The sequence below is a fragment of the Bufo bufo genome, chromosome 1 (genome assembly GCF_905171765.1).
Source record: "Bufo bufo chromosome 1, aBufBuf1.1, whole genome shotgun sequence".
In the NCBI taxonomy this organism is placed as follows: Eukaryota; Metazoa; Chordata; class Amphibia; order Anura; family Bufonidae; genus Bufo; species Bufo bufo.
In genome coordinates, this window is record NC_053389.1 from 513675253 (window position 1) to 513702481 (window position 27229).

At 42.5% G+C, this 27229-nt stretch overlaps 1 protein-coding gene across 4 annotated transcripts in view; it reads left to right on the forward strand.

The window, feature by feature from the left end:
• MDFIC (MyoD family inhibitor domain containing) overlaps positions 1–27229 on the forward strand; it is a 186767-nt gene that overhangs the window by 139137 nt on the left and 20401 nt on the right. For all 4 annotated transcript variants that reach the window (XM_040411296.1, XM_040411281.1, XM_040411290.1 and 1 more), the window contains exon 4: positions 24477–24752. In XM_040411296.1, coding sequence (XP_040267230.1) covers positions 24477–24752 — 276 coding nt within the window. The remainder of the gene's footprint in view (positions 1–24476; positions 24753–27229) is intronic.

A 27229-nucleotide genomic window follows, 5' to 3' on the forward strand; every position in this document is an offset into this window, starting at 1 on the left:
AGTCTGAGGGGTACTTCAGCCATGGCTAGCTGGAGTCATCCTCCTGTGATATACCATCTGCCAGTGGGGGCCACCATTGTGGTCATAGCCTATGTTACATGGTGTTATGAAGGTGTGTGTTTGGTCTCTTTATTTATTGCAGCTTATGGTTTCGTGGGTTCCCGTGTGATGTGTGGTGTGTGCTGTGTCCCTTGTGTTGTTGTGGACAGCAGCACTTGCACATGGGTTCCAGGCTGTGTGTTTGTGGCAGGTAGGTGTGGTTCTTGTTTCACTTACCTGCCATTGCCATATGTCTGTTTATGTTTCCTCTTTCTTTATAGCTTGGCCAGTGAGACTCCTGTTCGTCCGTATCCTGGAGGAACAGGTAGTCTTACCCTTCTCCTAGTCCAGGGCGACTCTGAGGGCGAGTAGGAATATTAGGTTACGGAGTATGAGCCTTCCCACCATCAGGGTCGGCTCATACGGCTAGGAGACAGGGTCAGAATTAGGGATTGATAGGAGGTGACCTGATTCCTGTCCTGGCCTTGCATCGACCATCCATCTTCTGGCATCGCATGGCTGAGGGTTTTCCCCATCCTCAGCCGTGACAAAACCCTTATCCCCTACATTGAGGATAGGGGATAAGTTGTCTTAATGGGGTAATCCCTTTAATACACCTTACTTAAGTAATATGTCTGTTTACGCTTACTGCTGCATCTCACTATTTAATTTATTTCTTTGTTCACATTCTTAACCACTTCACATCCGGGCCATTTACCTCCTTCCTGACAGAACCAAATTTTGCAAATCTAACATGTGTCACTTTATGGTAATAACTTTGGAACGCTTTTACTTATCCAAGCCATTCTGAGATTATTTTCTCGTGACACATTGTACTTCATGACAGTGGTAAATTTGAGTCTATATATTTCACCTTTAATTATAAAATAATCCAAAATTTACCAAAAAGTTAGAAAAATTAGCAATTTGCAATTTCTCTGCTTTTAAAACAAATTGGTACCTCATAGAATATTTATTACCCATACATTCCCCATATGTCTACTTTATGTTGGCATCATTTTGTAAAGGTCATTTTATTTTTTTAGTACGTTAGAAGGCTTAGAATTTTTGTAGCAATTTTTTAAATTTTTAAGAACATTTCCAAAACCCACTTTTTAAGGACCAGTTCAGGTCGGAAATCACTTTGTGGGGCTTACATAGTGGAAACCCCCCATAAATGACCCCATTGTAGAAACTACACCCCTCAAGTTACTCAAAACTGATTTTACTAACTTTGTTAAACCTTTAGGTTCCACAAGAATTAAAGGAAAATGGAGATGACATTTCTAAATTTCACTTTTTTGGCAGATTTTCCATTTTAATCCATTTTTTTCTTTAACACATCGAGGGTTAACAGCCAAACAAAACTCAATATTTATTACCCTGCGGTTTACAGAAACACCCCACATGTGGTCGTAAACTGATGTAAGGGCACACGGCAGGGTTCAGAAGAAAATGAGCGCCGTATGGTTTTTGGAAGGCAGATTTTGCTTAACTGGTTTTTAGATGCCATGTCCCATTTGAAGCCCCCCCCCACCGATGTACCCATACAGTAGAAACTCCCAAAAAGTGACCCCATTTTGAAAACTAGGGAATAAGGTTCCAGTTTTATTGGTACTATTTTGGGGTACTTATGATTTTTAATTGCTCTATATGAAGTTTTTTGTGAGGCAAGGTAACCAAAAAGTGGCTGTTTTGGCATGGTTTTTACTTTTTACAATATTCATCTGACAGGGTAGAGCATGTGCTATTTTTATAGAGCAGGTTGTTATGGACGCAGTGACATCAAATATGTCTACTTTCTTTGTTTCAGTTTTTGAAAAAAAATATGTTTTTGTGTCTCCATTTTCTGAACGCCATATTTTTTTGTTTTTCTGCCGATCGTCTTGTGCAGGGGCTCATTCTTTGCAGGAAGAGTTGATGTTTTTATTGGTAACATTTTTGGGTACATATAGCTTTTTGATCATTCAATATTACACTTTATGGTGTAAGGTGACAAAAAAATTGTTTTTTATTAATTTATTTTTACAGTGTTCACCTGAGGGGTTAAGGGACACTGACAGGCCAAAACAGCATATATAGTTAGATATATCACATTACAGGTCTTATACAGTCTTTTAAAAGCATATAAGTATCCCCCCTGTCCACCTTATAAAGAGCGAAATATAAAGTTTTATAACCTGCTTCTCCAGTCAGCAATCTGCCCAAGGGGCGGCGTTTCATGTGAAAATGCGCCCAGCCAGCCTTCCCAACTGCCGTTTGAAGCCCCGCCCAGCTCATCAATATTCACTTCGCTGGGTGGCGGCTAGAACTCTTCCCAGTCCCGATCCTGCACCTGCGCAATTCAATCCTCCGGACATCGTTCATGCCCAATCTTCTGCGCCTGCGCCCCGCCGTGCCGTTAGATCGCGCCTGCGTACACACACCAGCCTGCGTCTTTGCTGCAGCTGCCTCGAAGACGCAGGCTGGTGTGTGTACGCAGGCGCGATTTAACGGCGGGGCGCAGGCGCAGAAGATTGGGCATGAACGATGCCCGGAGGATTGAATTGCGCAGGCGCAGGATCGGGACTGGGGAGAGTTCTAGCCGCCGCCCAGCGAAGTGAATATTGATGAGCTGGGCGGGGCTTCAAACGGTAGTTGTGGCGAGGCTGGCTGGGCGCATTTTCACATGAAACGCCGCCCCTTGGGCAGATTGCTGACTGGAGAAGCAGGTTATAAAACTTTATATTTCGCTCTTTATAAGGTGGACAGGGGGGATACTTATATGCTTTTAAAAGACTGTATAAGACTTGTAATGTGATATATCTAACTATATATGCTGTTTTGGCCTGTCAGTGTCCCTTTAGGTCATGTGACCTTTTTATAAAGCAGATCGTTACGGACGTGACAATACCTAATAAATATACTTTTTCATATTTATTTAAGTTTTATACAATAATAGCATTTTTTAAACCCTAAAAATTATGTTTCAGTGTCTCCATTGTCTGAGAGACATAACTTTTTTATTTTTTTGCCAATTGTCTTAGTTAGGGTCTCATTTTTTGCAGGATGAGGTGACGGTTTGATTGGTACCATTTTGCGGGGCATACGCCTTTTTGATCGCTTGGTGTTGCCCTTTATGTGATGTTAGGTGACAAAAACATTGCTTTTGTCATTTTTTTTTTTATTTTTTTTTACATTGTTCACCTGAGGGATTATTTCATGTGATATTTTTATAGAGCTGGTTGTTACGGACGCAACAATACCTAATGTATACTTTGTTTAATTTATTTAACTTTAACACAATAATAGCATTTTGGAAACAATAAAATTATATTTTAATGTCTCCATGTTCTGAGAGCTATAGTTGTTTTTTTGTTTTGTTTTTTTTTTTGCGATTTTCTTATGTAGGGGCTCATTTTTTGCGGGATGAGTTGACGGTTTTATTGGTACCATTTTGTGGGACATACGCCTTTTTGATCACTTGGAGTTGCACTTTTTGTGACACAGTTTTTATATTTTTTATGGTGTTTATCGGACAGGGTGCATCACATGATATTTTTATAGATCTGGTCGTTACGGACGCGGCAATACCAAATATGTTTATTTTTATTTTTTTATTCCTTAACCCCTTAGGGACCCGTGACGTATCGGTACGGCATGGTTCCCGAGTCCTTAAGGACCCATGACGTACCGGTACGTCATGTGTTGTTCCGATCACCGCTGGCGGGCGGTGATCCTAACAAGGTGCCTGCTCAAATCATTGAGCAGGCACCTCGGCTAAATGCGCGGGGGGGGGGGGGGCGTGTCGGATCTCACAGGCCGGAAGCTGTATGGGTAATACACACAGTATTACTCATACAGCCAATGCATTCCAATACAGAAGTATTGGAGTGCATTGTAAAGGATTAGACCCCCAAAAGTTCAAGTCCCAAAGTGGGACAAAAAATAAAGTGAAAAAAAAAGTTTGAAAAAATAAAGTTTTCCCCAAAAATAATTAAGTTTCAAGTAAAAATAAACAAAAACGTAATTTCCCCCAAATAAAGTTAAAAAAAAATTGGGAAAAAATAGGGGGGGGGGGGGGAAGTATACATATTAGGTATCGCCACGTCTGTATCGACCGGCTCTATAAACATATCACATGACCTAACCCCTCAGATGAACACCGTAAAAAAATTAAAATAAAAAACTGCTAAATAAACCATTTTTTGTCACCTTACATCACAAAAAGTGTAATAGCAAGCGATCAAAAAGTCACACGCACCCCAAAATAGTGCCAATAAAACCGTCATCTCATCCCGCAAAAATCATACCCTACCCAAGTTAATCGTCCAAAAACTGAAAAAATTATGGCTCTCAGACTATGGAAACACTAAAACATGATTTTTTTTTGCTTCAAAAATGAAATCATTGTGTAAAACTTACATAAATAAAAAAGTATACATATTAGGTATCGCCGCATCCGTGACAACCTGGTCCATAAAAATATCACATGATCTAACCTGTCAAATGAATGTTGTAAATAACAAAAAATTAAAACGGTGCCAAAACAGCTATTTCTTGTTATCTTGCCTCACAAAAAGTGTAATATAGAGCAACCAAAAATCATATGTACCCTAAACTAGTACCAACAATATTGCCACCCTATCCCGTAGTTTCTAAAATGGGGCCACTTTTTTGGAGTTTCTTCTCTAGGGGTGCATCAGGGGGTCTTCAAATGGGACATGTCCAGCAAAATCTGCCTTCCAAAAACTGCATGGCATTCCTTTCCTTCTGCGCCCTGCCGTGTGCCCGTACAGCTGTTTACGACCACATATGGGGTGTTTCTGTATACTACAGAATCAGGGTCATAAATATTGAGTTTTCTTTGGCTGTTAACCCTTGCTTTGTTACTGGGAAAAAAATTATTAAAATGGAAAATTTGCCAAAAAATTGAAATTCTGAAATTTCATCTCCATTTGCCAATAACTCTTGTGGAACACCTAAAGGGTTAACGTCGTTTGTAAAATCAGTTTTGAATACCTTGAGGGGTGTAGTTTCTTAGATGGGGTCACTTTTATGGAGTTTCTACTCTAGGGGTGCCAGGATGGCTTCAAATGGGACATGGTGTCAAAAAAAACAGTCCAGCAAAATCTGCCTTCCAAAAACCGTATGGCATTCCTTTCCTTCTGCGCCCTGCCATGTGCCCGTACAGTAGTTTACGACCACATATGGGGTGTTTCTGTAAACTACAGAATCAGGGCCATAAATATTGAGTTTGGTTTGGATGTTAACCCTTGCTTTGTAACTGGAAAAACATTATTAACCTCCTCAGGACCGCCGTACGCAGGATTGCGTCTTTGCGGCGGTCCTGTTGTTCTGGGTGGACGCGCCGGTGCGTCCTCTCGCGAGACGCGAGATTTCGTGCATTGCCGGCCCGCGCATGCGCATCGCGGGCCGGCAAAAGTTAAAGAAGTATTTCGTCACCAGTCTGCCAGCCACGATCATTGGCTGGCATTCTGGCGATTTTCAAAAAATCAAATCAGAAGACAGATAACAGATCATATTAGTAAATATGATCTGTTATATGGCTTCTCTGCTTCTCTGCTGGTCCTTTTCGTCGGTTGGATCCAGCAGAGAAGCAGAGATCACTGTGAGTACCCACCAACACTACACCTTAGCCCCTGATCACCTTCCATCACCCCCATCATCCTAATTAACCCCTTGATCGCCCCTGTCAATCACTTAGTGAAAGACAAAAAGTGATCAGTGTAAACTGTCACTTTTTTTTTTCACTAGTATTGGCTGTTAGGTTTTAGGGATAGTTTAGGCTCCTTGGTTAGGTAGTTAGCGTCAGTTAGCGCCCAGCCCACCGCACCGCAGTCACTTTTATTCGCTGTTTAGCGTATCGCTAATCAGCATTTGTACTTTTATAGTATCTGTAAGTGATCAAAACTGATCACGGTCAGATCTATAATAGTATTAGTGTCACCTTAGTTCGCCCTCCACTCAAAACGCAGTGTTTGCCCGATCAGGCCTGATCGGTCGCCCACACGTGCGTTCACCCACGCCCGCCCCACCGCAGTGACAAAAAAAAATTTGTTTTTTGATCACTGCACATTCACTTTACACGCACTGCGGCGATAAAAAAAACAGTTTTGATATTTTTTATCAACCGCAGCGGCCTCCAGTACTTCGCTAGCCTCCCCTTTGTAAGACAGGCTTGCTTTTTTTCTTGGGTAGTCTCAGGGAATACCCCTAAATTTAGTAGTCCAAAATGTCAAACAGGGGGTATTCTTCTGAAGAGGCCTACAGGATTCTGACCCAGTCGGATGAGGAGTGGGAACCCTCATCTGACGAATCTAGTGGGTCAGAATATGAACCTGTGGAAAGCAGTGGCTCTCTGACCCAAAGTTCGGACGAGGAGGTGGAGATCCCTGGCAGCACCAGGCGTACCCGGCCCCGTGTCGCTAGACCACAGGTTATGCAGGATCCGCTTCAAGAGCAGCAGAGTGGGGCTGTCGCTGCCGGATCACGTGGTGAGGCATACACCAGCAGCGCAGCCCTTCCTGGACCTAGTACCAGCACTGCCGTACAACATGGTGACGTGGCGAGCACCAAAAGGGCAGTTGAAGCTGGTACGGTGGCACGTGCACTAGTTACCCCGTCGCAGCCACCGCGCAGACAGGCCCGTAGAGCCCCTAGAATCCCTGAGGTGCTGGCAAACCCTGATTGGCAGTCACCAACTTCAGCCGCACCTGTAGTTCCCCCTTTCACCGCCCAGTCTGGAGTTCGGGTTGAGACGGCTCAAATCGGTTCGGCCCTGGGATTTTTTGAGCTGTTCTTGACTGCGGAGCTCTTGGACTTAGTCGTGGCAGAGACAAACCGGTATGCCACACAATTTATATCCGCCAACCCGGGAAGCTCTTATGCCCAGTCTTTCCGGTGGAAACCAGTCCAAGTTTCCGAACTTAAAATTTTTCTGGGCCTTCTCCTCAACATGGGTCTAACTAAAAAGCATGAATTGCGGTCATATTGGTCCACGAACCCGATTCATCACATGCCCATGTTCTCTGCTGCTATGTCCAGGACACGATTTGAGACCATCCTGCGTTTCCTGCACTTTAGCGACAACACCACCTCCCGTCCCAGAGGCCACCCAGCTTTTGACCGGCTCCACAAAATTCGGCCCCTCATAGACCATTTCAACCAGAAATTTGCAGATTTGTATACCCCCGAGCAAAACATCTGCGTAGACGAGTCCCTAATACATTTTACCGGGCGCCTTGGCTTCAAACAATACATCCCAAGCAAGCGTGCCCGGTATGGGGTCAAATTGTATAAGCTCTGTGAAAGGGCCACAGGCTATACCCACAAATTTCGGATCTATGAGGGAAAAGATCAGACCCTGGAGCCGGTCGGTTGCCCTGACTACCTGGGGAGCAGTGGGAAGACAGTCTGGGACTTGGTGTCACCCTTATTCGGCAAGGGGTACCATCTTTATGTGGACAATTTTTACACAAGTGTGGCCCTCTTTAGGCATTTGTTTCTAGAACGGATTTGCGCCTGTGGCACCGCGCGAACTAGTCGCGTGGGCTTCCCCCAACGGCTTGTAACCACCCGTCTTGCAAGGGGGGAGAGGGCTGCCTTGTGTAACGAAGAACTGCTCGCGGTGAAATGGAGAGACAAGCGTGACGTTTACATGCTCTCCTCCATTCACGCAGACACGACAATCCAAATTGAAAGGGCAACCCGTGTCATTGAAAAGCCCCTCTCAGTCCACGACTATAATGCGCTCATGGGAGGGGTGGACTTCAATGACCAGATGTTGGCTCCCTATTTAGTTTCCCGCAGAACCAGACGCTGGTATAAGAAGGTGTCTGTATATTTAATTCAATTGGCTGCCTATAATAGTTTTGTTCTCTACAGTAAGGCTGGGAGAACAGGATCCTTCCTCAAATTCCAGGAAGAGATCATCGAGAACCTCATTTATCCGGGAGGTTCCGTGGCCCCATCCACCAGTGTAGTTAGCCGTCTACACGAGCGACATTTCCCCAGTGTCGTTGCTGGTACCTCAACCCAACCGCCACCCCGAAAAAAATGTCGTGTCTGTAGCAGGAGTGGAATAAGGCGTGACACCCGCTATTTCTGTCCTGACTGTCCGGACCACCCTGCCCTATGCTATGGTGAGTGTTTCCGGAAGTACCACACACAGGTACACCTAGCATAGGGATCACATCTCACCAGGACAGGCACAAAGGGCTATTAGGGCCCTTTCTCTCACAGCTGCTGCAAACCTCTCCTTTCACCTGGGATAAAGTGCATAACGTACTTCGCCACATCTTTGGGCGATTTGCGCTTTGCACATTGTCCCATGGGGAAGGAGAGGTTTGTTCTATAAAAGTAAAAAAAACTAAACAAAAAAAAAATTTCCGGTAAGTAAAAAAGTTAAAAAAGTTAAAAAAAGTTAATATGTTCTGTTCTAAAGTTAATAAAGTTATTGCTTTGCGGCCTGGTTTTTTCTTTTTTGTTTTGTTTTTTTTACCTTCCAGGTGGACCAACCGATCGACCAGCTGCAGCACTGATGTGCATTCGGACAGAAGCATTGCGCTGCTGTCAGATTACACGCAAGTCGGTGTATGCGGCGCTGCAAGACGAGATTTCTCCTCTGCAGTAAAAGATACGTTTGCCGAGGCATATGAGCTGAGGAGGTGGCGGTGTTCATATACTTTGGCAAACACTTTGTATATATAAAAAAAAAAATCCCAGCAATGATTTATTCATCCACATCGATTGATGTGAATGGAGAAATCTGGTTTGCCAGGGCATACGAGCTGAAGTGGGTATGGATGTTGGGCGGAGCTCCTATGTCCTGGCAGACGCCTTTCCCCTCCTTTTTCTTTTTTTGGCAGAGATTTTTTCATCCACATTGATCGATGCGAATGAAGAAATCTGTGCCGTTCATTTTTTTCTTTCAGCCCAGAGGCTGAACGAAAAAAAAAAATCTCATTACCCGTATGCTCAATATAAGGAGAATAGCAGAAACTCCTAATGCTGGGCATACATGTAATGATTGCGGAGACCCTCAAATGCCAGGGCAGTACAAACACCCCACAAATAACACCATTTTGGAAAGAAGACACCCCAAGGTATTCGCTGAGGGGCATATTGAGTCCATGAAAGATTGAAATTTTTGTCCCAAGTTAGCGGAAAGGGAGACTTTGTGAGAACAAAATCAAAAAAATCTATTTCCGCTAACTTGTGCCCAAATTTTTTTTTTTCAATGAACTCACCATGCCCCTCATTGAATACCTTTGGGTGTCTTCTTTCCACAATGGGGTCACATGTGGGGTATTTATACTGCCCTGGCATTTTAGGGGCCCCAAAGCGTGAGAAGAAGTCTGGTATCCAAATGTCTAAAAATGCCCTCCTAAAAGGAATTTGGGCCCCTTTGCCCACCTAGGCTGCAAAAAAGTGTCACACATCTGGTATCTCTGTATTCAGGAGAAGTTGAGGAATGTGTTTTGGGGTGTCTTTTTACATATACCCATGCTGGGTGAGATAAATATCTTGGTCAAATGCCAACTTTGTTTAAAAAAATGGGAAAAGTTGTCTTTTGCCAAGATATTTCTCTCACCCAGCATGGGTATATGTAAAATGACACCACAAAACACATTCCCCACCTTCTCCTGAGTACGGAGATACCAGATGTGTGACACTTTTTTGCAGCCTAGGTGGGCAAAGGGGCCCACATTCCAAAGAGCACCTTTCGGATTTCACAGGTCATTTACCTACTTACCACACATTAGGGCCCCTGGAAAATGCCAGGGCAGTATAACTACCCCACAAGTGACCCCATTTTGGAAAGAAGACACCCCAAGGTATTCCGTGAGGGGCATGGCAAGTTCCTAGAATTTTTTATTTTTTGTCACAAGTTAGCGGAAAATTATGATTTTTTTTTTTTTTTTTTTTCATACAAAGTCTCATATTACACTAACTTGTGACAAAAAATAAAAACTTCCATGAACTCACTATGCCTATCAGCGAATACCTTGGGGTCTCTTCTTTCCAAAATGGGGTCACTTGTGGGGTAGTTATACTGCCCTGGCATTCTAGGGGCCCAAATGTGTGGTAAGGAGTTTGAAATCAAATTCTGTAAAAAATGACCTGTGAAATCCGAAAGGTGCTCTTTGGATTATGGGCCCCTTTGCCCACCTAGGCTGCAAAAAAGTGTCACACATCTGGTATCTCCGTACTCAGGAGAAGGTGGGGAATGTGTTTTGGGGTGTCATTTTATATATACCCATGTTGGGTGAGAGAAATATCTTTGCAAAAGACAACTTTTTCCATTTTTTTATACAAAGTTGGCATTTGACCAAGATATTTATCTCACCCAGCATGGGTATATGTAAAAAGACACCCCAAAACACATTCCTCAACTTCTCCTGAATACAGAGATACCAGATATGTGACACTTTTTTGCAGCCTAGGTGGGCAAAGGGGCCCATATTCCAAAGAGCACCTTTCGGATTTCACAGGTCATTTTTTACAGAATTTGATTTCAAACTCCTTACCACACATTTGGGCCCCTAGAATGCCAGGGCAGTATAACTACCCCACAAGTGACCCCATTTTGGAAAGAAGAGACCCCAAGGTATTCGCTGATGGGCATAGTGAGTTCATGGAAGGTTTTATTTTTTGTCACAAGTTAGTGGAATATGAGACTTTGTATGAAAAAAAAAAAAAAAAAAAAAATCATCATTTTCCACTAACTTGTGACAAAAAATAAAAAATTCTAGGAACTCGCCATGCCCCTCACGAAATACCTTGGGGTGTCTTCTTTCCAATATGGGGAATGTAAAGTAATGACTATTTTTGGAGGTATTACTATATATTATAGAAGTAGAGAAATTGATACTTGGAAATTTGCAATTTTTTTTAATTTTTGGGTAAATTTGATATTTTTTTTACAAATAAAAATGATTTTTTTTTTACTTCATTTTACCAGTGTCATGAAGTACAATATGTGACAAAAAAAAAACTGTCTCAGAATGGCCTGGATAAGTTAAAGTGTTTTAAAGTTATCAGCACTTAAAGTGACACTGGTCAGATTTGCAAAAAATGGCCAAGTCCAGAAGGTGAAATAGGGCCGAGTCCTTAAGGGGTTAAACGTGGATTTTGATTTTTTTATTACATGTGAAACTTTTTTTTTTTTTTTTACACTTTGCTTCCCCCATAAGGTCATACAAGACCTCTGGGGGACATTTAACTTCATATATTTTTTTTTTTTTCACTATTGATTTCTCCTGTAACTGAGGCTGACATAGTAGTTACAGGGGATATACACCCCCCAGAGAGGCTGTACAGCAGAATACAACGCTGTACAGCCTCAGTGCAGGGCTGATAGAGGTCTATGGAAGACCCAACAGCTCCTGCACTCTCTTGGCCCCGGTGGTCACATGACCACCGGGTCAGAACAGGAAAGCATAGCGATCTAGAAGGCAGGGACACCTGGGAACTGTCCCTTCCTTCTCTCTGGGTTGCCCTGCTGTCACTGACAGCGGGCTCCCCGCTCTGTAGCTGCACGATTAGCGTGCAGCTGCCATCTCTGAATAGACGTTCAAGAACGTCCTTTCAGTGATAAACTTCCACCCATAGGACGTTTATATCCTATGGGCGGATGTGAAGTGGTTAAATTTACATTGTTGTTATCATCAAAATGAAATACAGATAAATAATTTCATCATTTCTAAAACGCAGCTGTAACCAATATGAATTTCACCACGGTAGTCTGTAGAGTAAAATTACTCACAAGAAATTGCCTCCCCTCTTTAATTAATCCAGTTATTAATGTGTAAATTTCCCCAAGAGAAGGATTGAAATATGTCTAATCTGATGAATTAGTAACAAATTCATTAACGAGTCTCAGTTACATAGTTAATACGGTTGAAAAAAGACATACATCCATCAAGTTCAACCAAGGGATATGTGGGGATGCGAATCCCTAAAGGAATTGAGACTTAGATTTCTACACGTTTTCATAAGCATTAATGTTTTTTACCTTTAAGAATTTATCTAAACCCTACTGTTCCTGCTGTGACCACGTCCTGAGGAAGTCTAATCAGGGCTCCAGATGGCGACCAAAATGGAGAATTGCAAAATGGCGACAAGACTTTGTAGTCTTGTCGCCATTTGCGCCTAAACCCTCCGCTGCTCTGCCTCTTTCACACACGAGTTACACTGACATGGCACGCGCTGCTGTCAGCGCGTGCCATGTTCTCCTCAGCTGCCACTGCCACCAATGAGAAGGGGTCCCCTTCTCATTGGTGGCAGTGGCAGCTTCTGATCGGAGCCCCAGCAGTGTAAGCCTGGGCTCCAGCAGCCAGGACGCTACTGAAGCCCTGGCTGCCATAGTCTGCTCCCTGCTTCTGTGTGCACTATGCACAGTGCAGCAGAGAGAGTGTGAAGTCCTATTCACCCTAATATAGCTCTATTAGGGTGAATAGAACAAGGTATAAAAAGATCCCAGGTTCTAGCCCCTAAGGGGGAAAATAGTTACTAAATAAAAAGTTAAAAAAAACACACCAAAATATTAAGTTTAAATCACCCCCTTTCCCAATTTTACATATAAAGACTTAGAATTGCAAAATGGCGACAAGACTTTGTAGTCTTGTCGCCATTTGCGCCTAAACCCTCCGCTGCTCTGCCTCTTTCACACACGAGTTAAACTGACATGGCACGCGGTGCACTGCGCCACCAATGAATATAGTTTATGCCTGAATACAAACGCAAGCTGCTGGTGCCGGCCATATCCCATACCCGGCACCCAGCCTCTATGACTGCGCGCTGTGATCCGCCGCTATTAACCCGCCAGGTGCAGCACCTGAGGGGTTAATTGCGGCGGATCACAGCGCGCAGTCATAGAGGCTGGGTATGGGATATGGCCGGCACCAGCAGCCTGCGTTTGTATTCAGGCATAAACTATATTCATTGGTGGCACAGTGCAACCGCCCCCCCCCCCCCAGTATTATAACAATTATAATCTTTGGTGGCAGTGGCCACAGGGTCCCCTTCTCATTGGTGGCAGTGGCAGCTTCTGATCGGAGCCCCATTAGTGTAAGCCTGGGCTCCAGCAGCCAGGACGCTACTGAAGCCCTGGCTGCCATAGTCTGCTCCCTGCTTCTGTGTGCACTATGCACAGTGCAGCAGAGAGAGTGTGAAGTCCTATTCACCCTAATATAGCTCTATTAGGGTGAATAGAACAAGGTATAAAAAGATCCCAGGTTCTAGCCCCTAAGGGGGAAAATAGTTACTAAATAAAAAGTAAAAAAAAAACACACCAAAATATTAAGTTTAAATCACCCCCTTTCCCAATTTTACATATAAAATATATAAACTATAAATAAATATTACATATCGCCACACCCAAAAAAGTGCAAACTATTGCCATTTTTTTGTCACCTTGTACCGAATTTTTTTTGGATTGGACTGTTCTATTATGGTCCAGACGTTCCATAAAATGTGCAATGCACGCAGCCTTTTTTAGTGTTTTATTTTTTTCACGTATCGAGTATTGCAATACTTTTTTATGGTATCGAAATAGTCAAAATTTTGGTATTGTGACAACCCTAGGTAAGACATGTGTTTTTTTTTTTTCTTTTTATTATACCGTAATTATATGTATTTGAAATTTGGCGACTAAAAACTTAGACGTCTCTTCTCAAGACTAAATAAATTCAATTATTTTAATCTTTCTTCATAACTAAGACCCTTCATGCCCCTTATCAGTTTAGTCGCTCTCCTCTGTACTTTTTCCAGCTGCAGAGCATCCTTTCTATGGACTGGTGCCCAGAACCGAATTGTATATTCCAGATGAGGCCATACCAACGCTTTGTAAAGTGGTAATATTACATCCCTGCCCCGTGAGTCCATGCCATGGACACCCAAATCGTTCTCTATAAGTGACTCTCCCAGTGTTGCATCCCCTAGGACATATGAAGCACAGAGATTATTACTACCAAGATGCATAACTTTACATTTATCCACATTGAACCTCATTTGCCAAGTTGATGCCCAATCACTCAGAGTGTTCAAGTCAGCTTGTAGTTTGTGGACATCTTCCATAGACCGTACAGTTCTACACAGCTTAGTGTCATCTTCAAAAATAGATATGGTGCTATTAATCCCGTCCTCAATATCATTAATAAATAAATTAAATAATAAAGGGCCCAGCACTGAACCTTGGGGTACACCACTTATAACCCGGGACCATTCTAAATAGGAATCATTGACCACAACTCTCTGGACACGGTCCTTCAGCCAGTTTTTTATTTATTTTTATTTATATTTTCATTGATTTTTCAATAAGGAACATAGAGTAACAAGGTTACAAGGTACTGGCACGCAGGCCATGTCAATGAGCAAGAAGTATATTGCAGGTACAAGAACATATGCATGAGATTATCAGATAAGCATGGTGAAATTGATTAAACAAGTAAATGGGTATGTGAATGAAGCAACCAGGGATGATGGTTATGGTTGAGTGGGATGAAGTAATAGTAGATGTACATATTACGACTGAATCAGTTGTGGGATGATTTATAGTGCCTTCTCAGACGAACGGGTAAATTAGAAACCTTTAAACTATGGCTGAATGATAGCCAGTGGGGAACCAATGGGTAAAGGGTTGGAGTCGCAATATGGTTAGTTCGTTATCGTCTTGAGTCTACCTCATTTGGCCTATAGGCCAAGAATCTATTTGTTTTTGGGAGCTCTATAGGATGACCAAGGGAGCCATTTTTTGAGGAACACAGTATGTGTGCGGGTCTCCCATGAGGACATTTCCTCAAACCTATGCAGTTGGTCAACCTTCTGTAGCCATTGTTCCAGAAAGGGAGTTTGGATTTGCAACCACTATGTAGGGAGTAAGAGGCGAGCGGCTATCAGCATTTGAGAGAAGATGAAGGGAAGTTGTGGGTGATCCTTTTCCTGACTAAGGGATAATAGAGCCAGTAGAGGCGAGGGTTGAAAGGAGGTGCGACAGATTTTGTTTGCCAGAGAAAATATGTCTGACCACCATTTGTTTATGAGAGGGCAAGTCCACCATATATGAAGGAAGGTCCCTTTCTCTTGTAGGCACCTCCAGCATGCGTCCGAAGCAGATTGAGAGAAGAGGGCGGTCTTGTCTGGCGTATTGTACCACCTGGTGACAATTTTGTATCCATTCTCCTGGATTCGGACACAGCAGGAGGCCCTATGGGGAGATTCAAGTAGCTTGTGGAGAGATACAAAGGGGATGGTGATGTTCAGGTCTAGTTCCCATTGCTTTATGAAAGCTGGCTTAGTCAGCATAGGTGGGGAGCGTAATCTGTTATAGATTTGTGAGATCGGTTTTTTAGGGGTGGAGGGAAGGGAGATTATTGATTAAAACCACACCAGGGGGCGCAGGAGGTCACCCATTTGAATGTGTTGACTTATGTAGGCTCTAAGTTATAGGACTGAGAAGAAGTCACCTGGGCGGGGGTCGAGAAGAGCTTTCATGGCTTCCAGATCTAGTAATTTACCGACGTGGTTCATCAGCGAGGATAGCGTTAATGATGAGGAAGTTAGCCCCTGTGAGGTAGCCATTCTCAGGGCTATGGGGGCTGTGTCTATCGCGTTTTTTATTGTTAGAAGTGGGGAGGGAAAAGGAATGGAGCAGTGGGATGTGGATAGCCACTTCCAAGCCTCAAGGGTAGCTTTGACAATTGGATAATGGGATAGTGATCCAGATAGGACATATTGACGTCCTAGCAGGAGTGCTCTGATTGGTATATTTAGTATCTCAAGTTCCATTTCTACTGCGGTTGATTGCATAGAGGGACGTAACCAGGCCACTGCTCGGGAGAGTAGTATGGCCTTGCCGTAGAGTTCTGGGTTTGGGAGGCCTATACCCCCAGCTTGTCTAGGCTTGGTGAGGGTGGAGAATGCCAATCTAGCTTTCTTCCCATTCCAAATGAAGGATCTGAATTTATTTTGCATTGTGGCATAATAATGCTTGGGTATAGGAATCGGGAGAACCTGTTGTAGGTAAGTGAGGCGGGGGAGGATTAAGGAAGAAAGTAGATTTTTACGACCAAACCAGGACAGTGTGGGGTTGGATTGATTGAGATTGTCTATGGCTCTAAAAATTGATGACTGTAATGGGACATAGTTAAGAGAGAATAGATCTTTTATTTTAGGGCTAATTATAACGCCCAGGTAAGTGATGGTGGGAGAGGACCAGTTGAAGGGTGAGTTTTCCATTAAACATTGTTTGGTGGTGGGGGAGATACCTGAGCATAAGTCTAGGGATTTGTTGCCGTTTATCTTGAAGTCTGAGACCCTGCTGTATAGGTTGAGATGAGACTGAATGCAGGGTAGGGAGACTACCGGATTTATTGTCATCATGAGGACGTCATCTGCAAAAGCTGCGATTTTCTGCTCCTTGCCTCCTAAATATAGACCTTCAATTTTCCTGTCTGACCTTATGATAGATAAGAGAGGCACCAAAGCTAGAATGAATAAAAGTGGGGACAAAGGACAGCCCTGTCGCGTCCCATTTTTTTTATAGCAAATGGGGAGGACAGATTCCCATTGACCATAACCAGTGCTGTTGCTTGAGCGTACATGGCAAAGGTTGCTTGAACAAAAGGATCAGGAAGGCCAAACCTAAGCATAACTTGCTTAAGGTACATCCAATTAACTCTATCAAATGCTTTCTCAGCATCAGTGCTGAGAAGGAGCAGGGGGGAGGAGATGTGATTGGCATGACAGAGTGCATTGATAACTCTAGATGTATTATCTTTGCCCTCTCTGTTGCAGATGAAGCCGACCTGATCCCCATGGACAAGGTAAGGAAGAAGGGTAGCCAGTCTGTTGGCTAGCATTTTGGCCAGGAGTTTGAGGTCTATACTCAGGAGGGATATGGGCCTATAATTGGAGCACTGTTTGGAATCTTTCCCTTCTTTAGGGATGAGGGCGATATGGGCCGCAGTCATATCTCTGGATAGAGGAACACCCTTCAGTGTTAGGTTGCAGACCTCGAGAAGGTGGGGGAGGAGTATTTCGTGGAAGGTTTTGTAGTATGAAACTAAGAGACCGTCTGGGCCTGGGCTCTTCCCTTTCGGCATTTGACTCATAGCTTTGTAGAGTTCGGATATTGTGAAGGGGGATTCTAATTGTAGCTTTTGGTCTGGAGATATGGAAGGAATGTGGGATGAGTCTAAGAAAGTTGATATGATGGAAGCCCTATTTTCTGGGGTTACACTGGAGGGGAGGTTATAAAGGTTTTCATAGAAGGAACGGAATTGAGCAGCTATCTGGGGGGCAGAAAAGACCGGTTTACCCGCGGGTGAAGTGAGCTGATGGATATAGTTTGCAGCTCTTCTATTTTTTATCCTACTCATTCGAAATTTGGTGGCCTTATCGCCATGGGCAAAATATTTGTGCTGGGAGTTCATATAAAATTTGGCCGTTTTAGCTTGGAGGAGGACTTTAAGTTCTGCCCTGAGATTTGATAGTTCCTGTAGGTGGAGATCAGTGAGGCTCTTTTTGTGATGGGATTCAAGCCTTTGGATGTTTTTGAGGGTTTCGTCTATTGCTTTTTCCCTAAATTTTTTCTGGTAGGAACCAATATTGATAAATTGGCCCCTAATGAAGGGTTTGTGTGCATCCCATAGGGTGTTAGCTGAAAGGTCAGGACACTCATTTAACGAGAAGTATTCTTTGATGTATTTAGAGATTGAATCAATCGTGGATTGGTGTCCCAGTAAAGATTTGTTCAGTCACCAGTTATAGCATGTGGGGATACTATTTGGTGCCCTTACAGAGAGGAAAATTGGGGAATGATCAGAGAGGTGCATGGAACCTATTGAGGCCTCTTTACAAAGATGTAAGTGTTCTTTAGAAATCAAAAGGTAATCTAGGCGATGATAGGTGCCATGCATTGGGGAGAAGAATGTGTAGTCTAATGTGTTAGGGTGATGGGATCGCCACACATCAATCAATTGGAGATTCCAGAGATTATCTTGAAAATTTTTAAGGGATTTAAGGGAGTGGTGTGACTTTTTGGAGGACGTATCTATTTGTGGTTGTAAGGCCAAATTTAAGTCACCTCCTAGAACTACTATCCCTTCTTTGAAAGAGTCAATGAGTGGGCAGATATTTGAAAACCACCGGGATTGGTTAGAGTTGGGGGCATAGAGATTTATAAAGGTGTATGTTTGTAGACCTATGGAGCCCTTTACTAGTATATATCTCCCATCAGGGTCTTGTGTGTGGTTAATATAAGAGAAGGGGATTTTCCTCCGAAATCCTATGCTAACTCCACTAGAGGCTAAGGTACTTCCCCCGCAGTGAAACCATTGGGAGTAGTGGGAAAATTGCATGTATGGATAGTGGTTTAAACGGAAGTGCGTCTCCTGGAGGAACACAACATCAGCCCCGGCTTTCCTAAGGATAGTGAAAATTTGACTTCGCTTTGAGGGGGATTGGAAGCCTTTTACATTGTAAGAGGCTACATGGAGGTCAGCCATTGCGGGCTATGTGTGGTGGGATACCTTGTAGCCAATGGTGTGTCCTCCAGGAGAGTGCGGAGATGTAGGGGGTGACATCATCTGGATCAGGATGCAGGAAGAAGTGATGAGGATCTCACAACGTGTTGGTGGGATTGACAAGTACCTTGGGGGCAGGGAAAAAAGGATAACAAATACAAAACAGGTCAAAACAACATAACAATATGAGACGAGCATACAAAGGTATACTTTGGGCATGGGGGGATAGTAGGTCAGGTGACCAGATAACAGACCATATAGCACCTTAGTTGAAGCCATAAGGTAGCGGGTGAGGGTGAGACTAGCATTCACGATATATAGAGAGGGGAGAAGGAGGCAGGAAAAATACTTAATGCATTTCGAGTCCGGTAGTGACAGCGGATAGCTGTGGCGCGGCTCATCTAGGAGATGGTGGGCGAAGCAGGTGAGTTGAAGCTTGGGACTTTTTAAGGTTCCTGGGAAAGGCTCCTGGGTGTAAGCTGGTGACCTCTTTTCTTGGTTCTAGACGATTTGGGGGTTCGCTGAACCTCAAACGGCGATACTTTGGGAAGATCTGGTAGGTCTCCAAGGTCACGATATATTTACCAATTTTCTATCTGTAAAGTGGGTATATCTAGGTCTTCAAGGATCGGTGCGATGTCAGCAAAGGATGAGATGTTGGACCGCTTGCCTGCTATGGAAAATGAAAGTCCAAATGGGTAGGACCAGCGGTATAGGACTTTGTTGGACCGAAGTCAGTCGGTCAGAGGCTTTAGGGCTCTCCGCTTCTTGAGAGTAGAGGGGGCAAGATGCTGATATATTTCCATTCTGGCATCTTCATAAGAGAGGTCAGCATGGTTGCGTGCAGCTTCCAGGATGGCCGTCTTAACTGGAAAATTTAGAAACTTGCAAATGATGTCACGCGGTGGCTCAGACGGTTTGGGCTTAGGGCGGAGCGCCCTATTTGCGCGTTCAATGGTGATTTCTTGCGGGTAATCAGGGCCTAATAAGGAGCCACAGATGGAGATAATGGTGGTAGTGATCTCTCCCGACGGTACCGATTCGGAGATCCCTCTGAATCTTAGGTTGTTGCGGCGCCCTCTGTTCTCCTGACCTCCAGGGCGTTATGTAACTCATTAAGGTGCGCAGTGCAACGGCGGAGTGAGCCAGAGACCGCTGTCTGGTAATTAAGGGATGCGGCCTGGTGAGTTTCAAGTGTTTCCACCCGTTCCCCAATGTGTCTCACCTCTTGCCTAAAGGCAGAAAGTTCGGTAAGAATGGGCTCCATAACTTTGCTGAGTGCCCGATCCAGGTATCTTCTGGTAAGCGGCAAATCGGAGCTAGGTAGGTGTTCTTCAGATTCGCTGTCGCCCTCAGAATGTGCGGGGACGCGCTTCAGGGTCTTAGGCTGCAGGGCCGGCGCCATCTTAGGCTCTCGTGATGCGACCGTTGCGGCCGCTTTTTTCAGGAATTTATCCATATCGCCGCGTGGGATTTGGTCTTTGGGTGCCGCGGGGAGATCACCGGTCTTGGGGTTCCCGATTTTCACCATCCTCACTCGCTGATGCTGATTATAGCTGGTGTTAGGGACGGTCGGCTTGACGGAGCAGAGAACTAAGCGTCCATCTTAGTCCGGCGTTAGCTCCGCCCCCCAGCCAGTTTTCAATCCAATTACAAACTATACTTTCCAAGCCTATAGACCTTAATTTACCTATTAAGCGTCTATGAGGGACACTATCAAAAGCCTTTAAAGTTAAAGTGAATGGATAAATTGAGTTCTTTCGTTCAGTATGTAGTGCTTACTGAATTGAACACTTCACCCGCTTATACTTTACAATAGATTTTATTTGCAAATGTAAGATTTGTTAAATCCTCAGCTGACATTTTACAGATGAATCACATATATTGTTTTCTATATCAGCTGTATGGATGAGAGCAACAGCAGTTTCCTAGACCTTAGGTCAGGGAACACATTTGCAATTAATGTACATTACAAAGTTTTTTCAGTTTAATGATAAATTCGCATGGGACAGGGATGTGGCACATTTTCTCAGCAAATCGAAGCATTGAAAATTTGAAGTGAAATGCAGTAGCAGGCAAGCTCTTCAGAATTTTTCCGCATGGAATTAGACATGTAGTGAGATTTTTAAATCTGAAGTATATTAATTTTTGTTGCAAAAAGAGCAAGGATTTCTTGTGGATTTTACCCATTGACTTCAGTGGGAAAGTAAAGTCCTAGTATTGTGGGTTTTGCTGCAGATGAGCTGTGAACTCTGGCAGTCTGTTCCAGCGTAGTTGACTGTATCCAGTGTAGCTGGTTACCACCGCTCTCTGCTGGATCCCCATTTACTATAGTGGGATCCAGCAGCTTTCAAGCATATATGCTGGGTTTTGTCCAGACAAAAAATGCTGCATGTAGAATTTTTTTCCTGTCCGAAAGCCAGCATATATGCCAGATACAGTAACTGGATCAGAGTGCTGGAGTTCACAACGCAGATTACCTGTAAAATGTAAAATGTTATATTTATATAGCCACTTTGCCAATTAAGGACAATGTGCTGACTTTGAAATTCACTTATAAATATGGAGAACATTAAAAACTCTATCTAAGAATTAATCTTTATTTTTGTCCATGAAATAATTCACACTGCTATGCAGATTGTCCTGTTTCTCTTTTGTATACAGCATTTAAAGGAGTGCAGTGAGTCTTTTAAATTAATTCTATATACTCAATCTCAATTGTGTAGTCAATGAAGTATAAAATATTGAAATCAGCTGGGTATACTGTGTTTTTTTTAAAGCTTTTTTTTTTAAATAAAACATTTGAAACTGTTCATTGTGAATGTCAAATAGGAATCTTTTCTCTTGTAATATGTAGGAAATTGGGAATTTTCAGTAATAGAGCATATAGCCTGTCTTTGCTGCAGATGCTCTGTGTTCACACAACTGTTATTTTACATTCTGACATGCACTGCATTTGTTGCTGAATAGTAAGAATACAATTTTTGCTTGTACGAAAGAGTGTAAATGGGATCTTTTGTAAAAGGGAATAGTCTCCTAAGAATGATATAGCAAATGTTGAAAGTTCACATAAAAATGCCACTTTTTGAAAGAAAGGGTTTGTCAAAAAGTTTCTTTGTGCGTTTAATGTGTGCGATTATGTGGCATAAAATGCAGAGTTTGTAAAAATTTCTTGAATATACAGGCAAAATATGAATAATTCAAAACAACTCATAAGTCCAACTCAGTATTGTGTCTTTTATATCTTTGACTGAAGATAACACTGTTCTCCCAATAGAGCTGAATTTGCACAAGTTACACCTCTGAAAATGCCAAATGGTCTTTAGTCTAGTTTTCAGAGCCATCACGTGTATAAAAGAAAGACTACTTATTGAGAATAATAGATCAATAATGTTCCATTTCACTTGTCTGTTAAGGCGGCCTCATAACCCCCGTCATTTTTTGTGTGTATTTTAAGTAGTATCTTTTATGTTTCTTTAAAAAGGACTAAGCTTCTTTCTGCCATCCGTAAAATAAACCCTTGCAAATTAATTTTAGGCTTGATTATAGCTATACCTGGGGGTTCAAAATGGATCTTGTCTTTTTTTATATTCACTAGTTATTATTACTTACAGAAAAAATCCAAGATGATCATTTAATATATTTTACATTAGCAATTATTCTAGGATAAAGCCATAACTTGATGTTATTTTTATTATATAGTAACCTAATATTACGGTAGCATATTGTGTATTTTTTAATTTTGGTCACTATTACAAAAAAGTAGGTTACAAATCAGTAATAGAAGAGTCAGCCGGGATAGTACCTCCTTATGCAGAGCAATAAAAATAATATTTTTTTTTCTTACTCTTGTAATGATTTCTTAAATAGGCACTGTAATATCAACAACAGTAGAAAGGAAGGTAAGAAACCTTGTAATATATCTTATTAAAGAAAAATGCTTCTTTCTTCACTTATCAGCAACTTCTCGTTCCCTGCCGCCTGCACACTACCATTCACTCTCAGCTCTGTGTTAAAATCCATCTTGAGAGAGGCAGAGATCAGTTTTTTAGGTTCATTGGGCGATCAGTTACTGCGGTTACCCATAGAGGTTAATGGAGACTGGATGTAAAGGAGGGAGGGGAGAGAGAGTCAGAGATGATGTTGCCTGCTGGCTTGTAAAGTGGTTTACTGTCTTACCCCATTGCTGGATTTAAAGTTGAAGCCAGCTCCACCATCAGCTGGTTGTAAAATATTTGGCTTCATAATCCATCAATAATCAGCTCTTCATGGAAAAATAATATTACATGCCAGTAATTCAAATAAATAGCTGACATTGCAATATATGGACTGGACGGGTCCAACAGATTCCTCTGGGCAGTAATGATGATGTCCATATGCCCTAGTACTGTATAAGATTTTTCTTAAAGAGAGTTCTTTTTCGAAGAGGTTTCTTTATTTGCTCTATGTTGCTAAGAGCACATTGCTGATTATTGGCAACTTTTAAATTAAGGCTATAGTCAGAGAGACAGCATAAGGCTACATTCACACAGCCATATCCATTTTGCAGTCTGCACACCGTGGATTCACAAGATGTGGATACTGGCCGTATCCATCCCACACTTTTTAACGGGGCCCTTTGTCAAAATGATTGTTCTTGTCCACAAACAGAAGAAGAAAAGGACATGTTCTATAATTTGCGTCACAGCAGCACGGATGAAGACAACACATGAATGACATCCATGACTTGTCCTCATTTTTTGCAGCCCCATAGAAATGAATGAGTTTGTGTGTGATCCGCAAAACTGCAGATCGGACGAGAACTGAAAATGAGGCCTAACTATGTACGACACCTCTGAAGTCCGGTTATGGGACCCTTTCTGGACATTGCTCAAACTGTTGTATCATGACTTTTTTCTTAAAGAGGACCTTTCATGGGTTTATGTGTTAGAAACTGTTATGCTTACCAGATAGGGCAAGCACTTTTTTTAAATTCTAAAATACCCCTCTGTTTCGGTGCTGTTTCCCCTACTGTTTTTAGTGCCTCAGAATTTAGACCATCGGTACAAGGAGAGGAGATGACTGGGTTTCTCAATGGGCGTCTCCTTCTACCTGGCTGTAGCGCGGTCCAATTGCAGCGGAGAGCGTCACAGCCAGGGAGAAGGAGACGCCAATTAAGAAACCCCGCCATCTCCTCCTCCCTTCACCAACACTCTAAATTAACATATGAGGCATCAAAAACAGCGGGGGACACAGTGCCGGAACGAGGGGTATTTTAGAAGGAAAAAAAAGTGCTTGCATCTGTAGGGGCCGCCCTATCTTGTAAGCATACCAGTTTCTAACACATAAACCCATGAAAGGTCCTCTTTGAACTTTAGTTCTTATGCCCAAAATGCTATATAATTACTTAAACCATTTACATGTTAGAAGTAGAAATTTCAGTGACTGGTCTCATTTGGGCCCTCCCTGTGTAACATTTACGTAAAATAGACCAAGAAATTATAGAAGGTTCGGATAGGGTGGTTAGTGCAGAAACTTTTTTTGTGTTCATTTGGTTAATGCTAGTCACTAAGCTTTTATTTAACGTGTTGATTTTTGGTTAAATGACTCTTTGTATTTGCAAAATATCCATGTATGTTTAGTTATGGGATCATTCTGCTTACATTCCTGTTTCTGATTGTATTCATTGGATTTTGAAGTTATTAAGAGAAGAGTTTCCTTTTCGAAGCAACAGTCACCATCACTTTATAATCTACAAAATAATGTACATAGATTCAAAATGTGGAAATCTGTATATAAAAAAGCAAAAGGATGTTAGAGGTGTCTCATTTTCTCTAAAATGTATTTTAGCATATTTTTCTGGCTGTAGTTTTTGAGAATTCTGTCTAATCTTTTTAATCTTTTCTGTATTTTTTCTCTACGTTTAAGCCCAACCTCAGAGTCTGCCTCAGCCAAATATTTCAGCACTGGAACAGAGCGAGGAAGAAACTGGCAAGATACAAAATGGTCATGTAGGTCTGAGTAATATCAATGGAATCCACAATGGGGTCAAACATATTGCTGCAGATCATAGAAAGTTATCAGCTCCTGTTTCTCAAAAAATGCACAGGAAGATCCAGTCCAGTTTGTCTGTGAGCAGTGATGGCAGCAAAAAAAGTAAAATGAGTTCAACATATTCTCAAAAACCTGGCGCCTCACCAGAAGGTAAACTGATTCCTTATTGATCTAAATCTGTCTACAATGAACTTATGTTGTTATGATATTTTCATCCTAGGACTTAACTTAATTCACTGTGCAGGTTTTCCTTCATTTCAATAAGCGTGCTGTATACAGTTGTTTTAACCCCTTAAGGACTAGGACAATTTTTTTAGCATTTTCCTTTTCTCTTTCCTGCCTTCCAAGAGCCGCAGCTTTTAAATTTTTTCTTTCACATAGCTATATAAGGGCTTATTTTTTGTGGGACAAGTTGCGTTTTTAATTTGCCATACCTTCCGTTGGAAACCAGGGAAAAATTTGTTTGTGGGGTGAAATTTAAAAAAAGCTCCAATTCTGTCATAGTTCTTGTTTTTACAGTATCCACTATGCCCCAATTCTGTCATAGTTCTTGTTTTTACAGTGTCCACTATGCCCCAATTCTGTCATAGTTCTTGTTTTTATAGTGTCCACTATGCCCCAATTCTGTCATAGTTCTTGTTTTTACAGTGTCCACTATGCCCCAATTCTGTCATAGTTCTTGTTTTTACAGTGTCCACTATGCCCCAATTCTGTCATAGTTCTTGTTTTAACAGTGTCCTCTATGCTCTAAAAATAAATATGACACCCTTATTCTGTGGGTCAGTACAATTACAGCAATACCAAATTCATGTTATTATGTTTACTACTTTTTAAATAAAAACCTTTAAAAAAAAAATAAAGAAAAATCTTTGCATCACCATATTCTATCACCCATAACCTTTTTACATTTCTGTCTACATAGCTGTGTGAGGGCTTGTTTTTGCATGGCGAGCTGTAGTTTTTATTTAGTACCACATTGGTGTGCATACAATTTTACTTTTTATTAAAACATTTTTGGGGAAAAGGTGACCACACAGGAGTAATATTTTTATATTTTAATAGTTCAGACATTTCTGACTTATAGGTACTTATTTTTTTTATTGTTTATTTATGCTTATATGTAAAACTAAGGGCTCTTTCACACCTGCGTTCTTGTCTTCCGGCATAGAGTTCCGTCGTCGGGGCTCTATGCCGGAAGAATCCTGATCAGGATTATCCTAATGCATTCTGAATGGAGAGAAATCCGTTCAGGATGCATCAGGATGTCTTCAGTTCCGGAACGGAACGTTTTTTGGCCGGAGAAAATACCGCAGCATGCTGCGCTTTTTGCTCCGGCCAAAAATCCGGAACACTTGCCGCAAGGCCGGATCCGGAATTAATGCCCATTGAAATGCATTGATCCGGATCCGGCCTTAAGCTAAACGTCGTTTCGGCGCATTGCCGGAGCCGACATTTAGCTTTTTCAGAGTGGTTACCATGGCTGCCGGGACGCTAAAGTCCTGGCAGCCATGGTAAAGTGTAGCGGGGAGCGGGGGAGCAGTATACTTACCGTCCGTGCGGCTCCCCGGGCGCTCCAGAGTGACGTCAGGGCGCCCCAAGCGCATGGATCATGTGATCACATGGATCACGTCATCCATGCGCATGGGGCGCTCTGACGTCATTCTGGAGCGCCCCGGGAGCCGCACGGACTGTAAGTATACTGCTCCCCCGCTCCCCGCTCCTACTATGGCAACCAGGACTTTAATAGCGTCCTGGCTGCCATAGTAACACTGAAAGCATTTGGAAGACGGTTCCGTCTTCAAATGCTTTCAGTACACTTGCGTTTTTACGGATCCGGAGTGTAATTCCGGCAAGTGGAGTACACGCCGGATCCGGACAACGCAAGTGTGAAAGAGGCCTTAGAAAGGGGGGGCTGATTTAAATTTTGTTTTATTTTATAAAAAAATAAATATGTTTACTGTAATTTAAGTCCTTTTAGGCGACTTAGTTACATAGTTGATATGGTTGAAAAAAGACATAAGTCCATCAAGTTCAACCAAGGAAAAGGTGGGGACGCGAAGTGAGACTACAGATTTCTACACATTTTCATAAGCATTAATGTTGTTTACTTTTAAGAATTCATCTAAACCCTTTTTAAAACTGTCCACTGTTCCTGCTGTGACCACGTCCACCAAGTCTATTCCACAGATTCACAGTTCTTACAGTAAAGAAGCTTTTACACTTCTGGAGACTAAACTTTTTCTTCTCCAGTCGGAGGCAGTGCCCCCTTGTCTTTTGAGGGCATTTTACATGGAAACGTTTTTCACCATATTTTTTGTATGGCCCAGTTATATATCTGTACAGGTTAATCATGTCCCCCCTTAGACGTCTCTTCTCAAGACCAAATAAATTCAATTATTTTAATCTTCTTCATAACTAAGACCCTCCATGCCCATTATCAGTTTAGTCGCTCTCCTTTGTACTTTTTACAGCTGCAGTGCGTCCTTTCTATGGGCTGGTCTCCAGAACTAAACTGCATATTCCAGATGAGCCCGCACCAACGCTTTGTAAAGTGGTAGCATTACATCCCTGCCCCGCGAGTCCATGCCTCGTTTAATGCATGACAATATCCTGGTGGCCTTAGATGC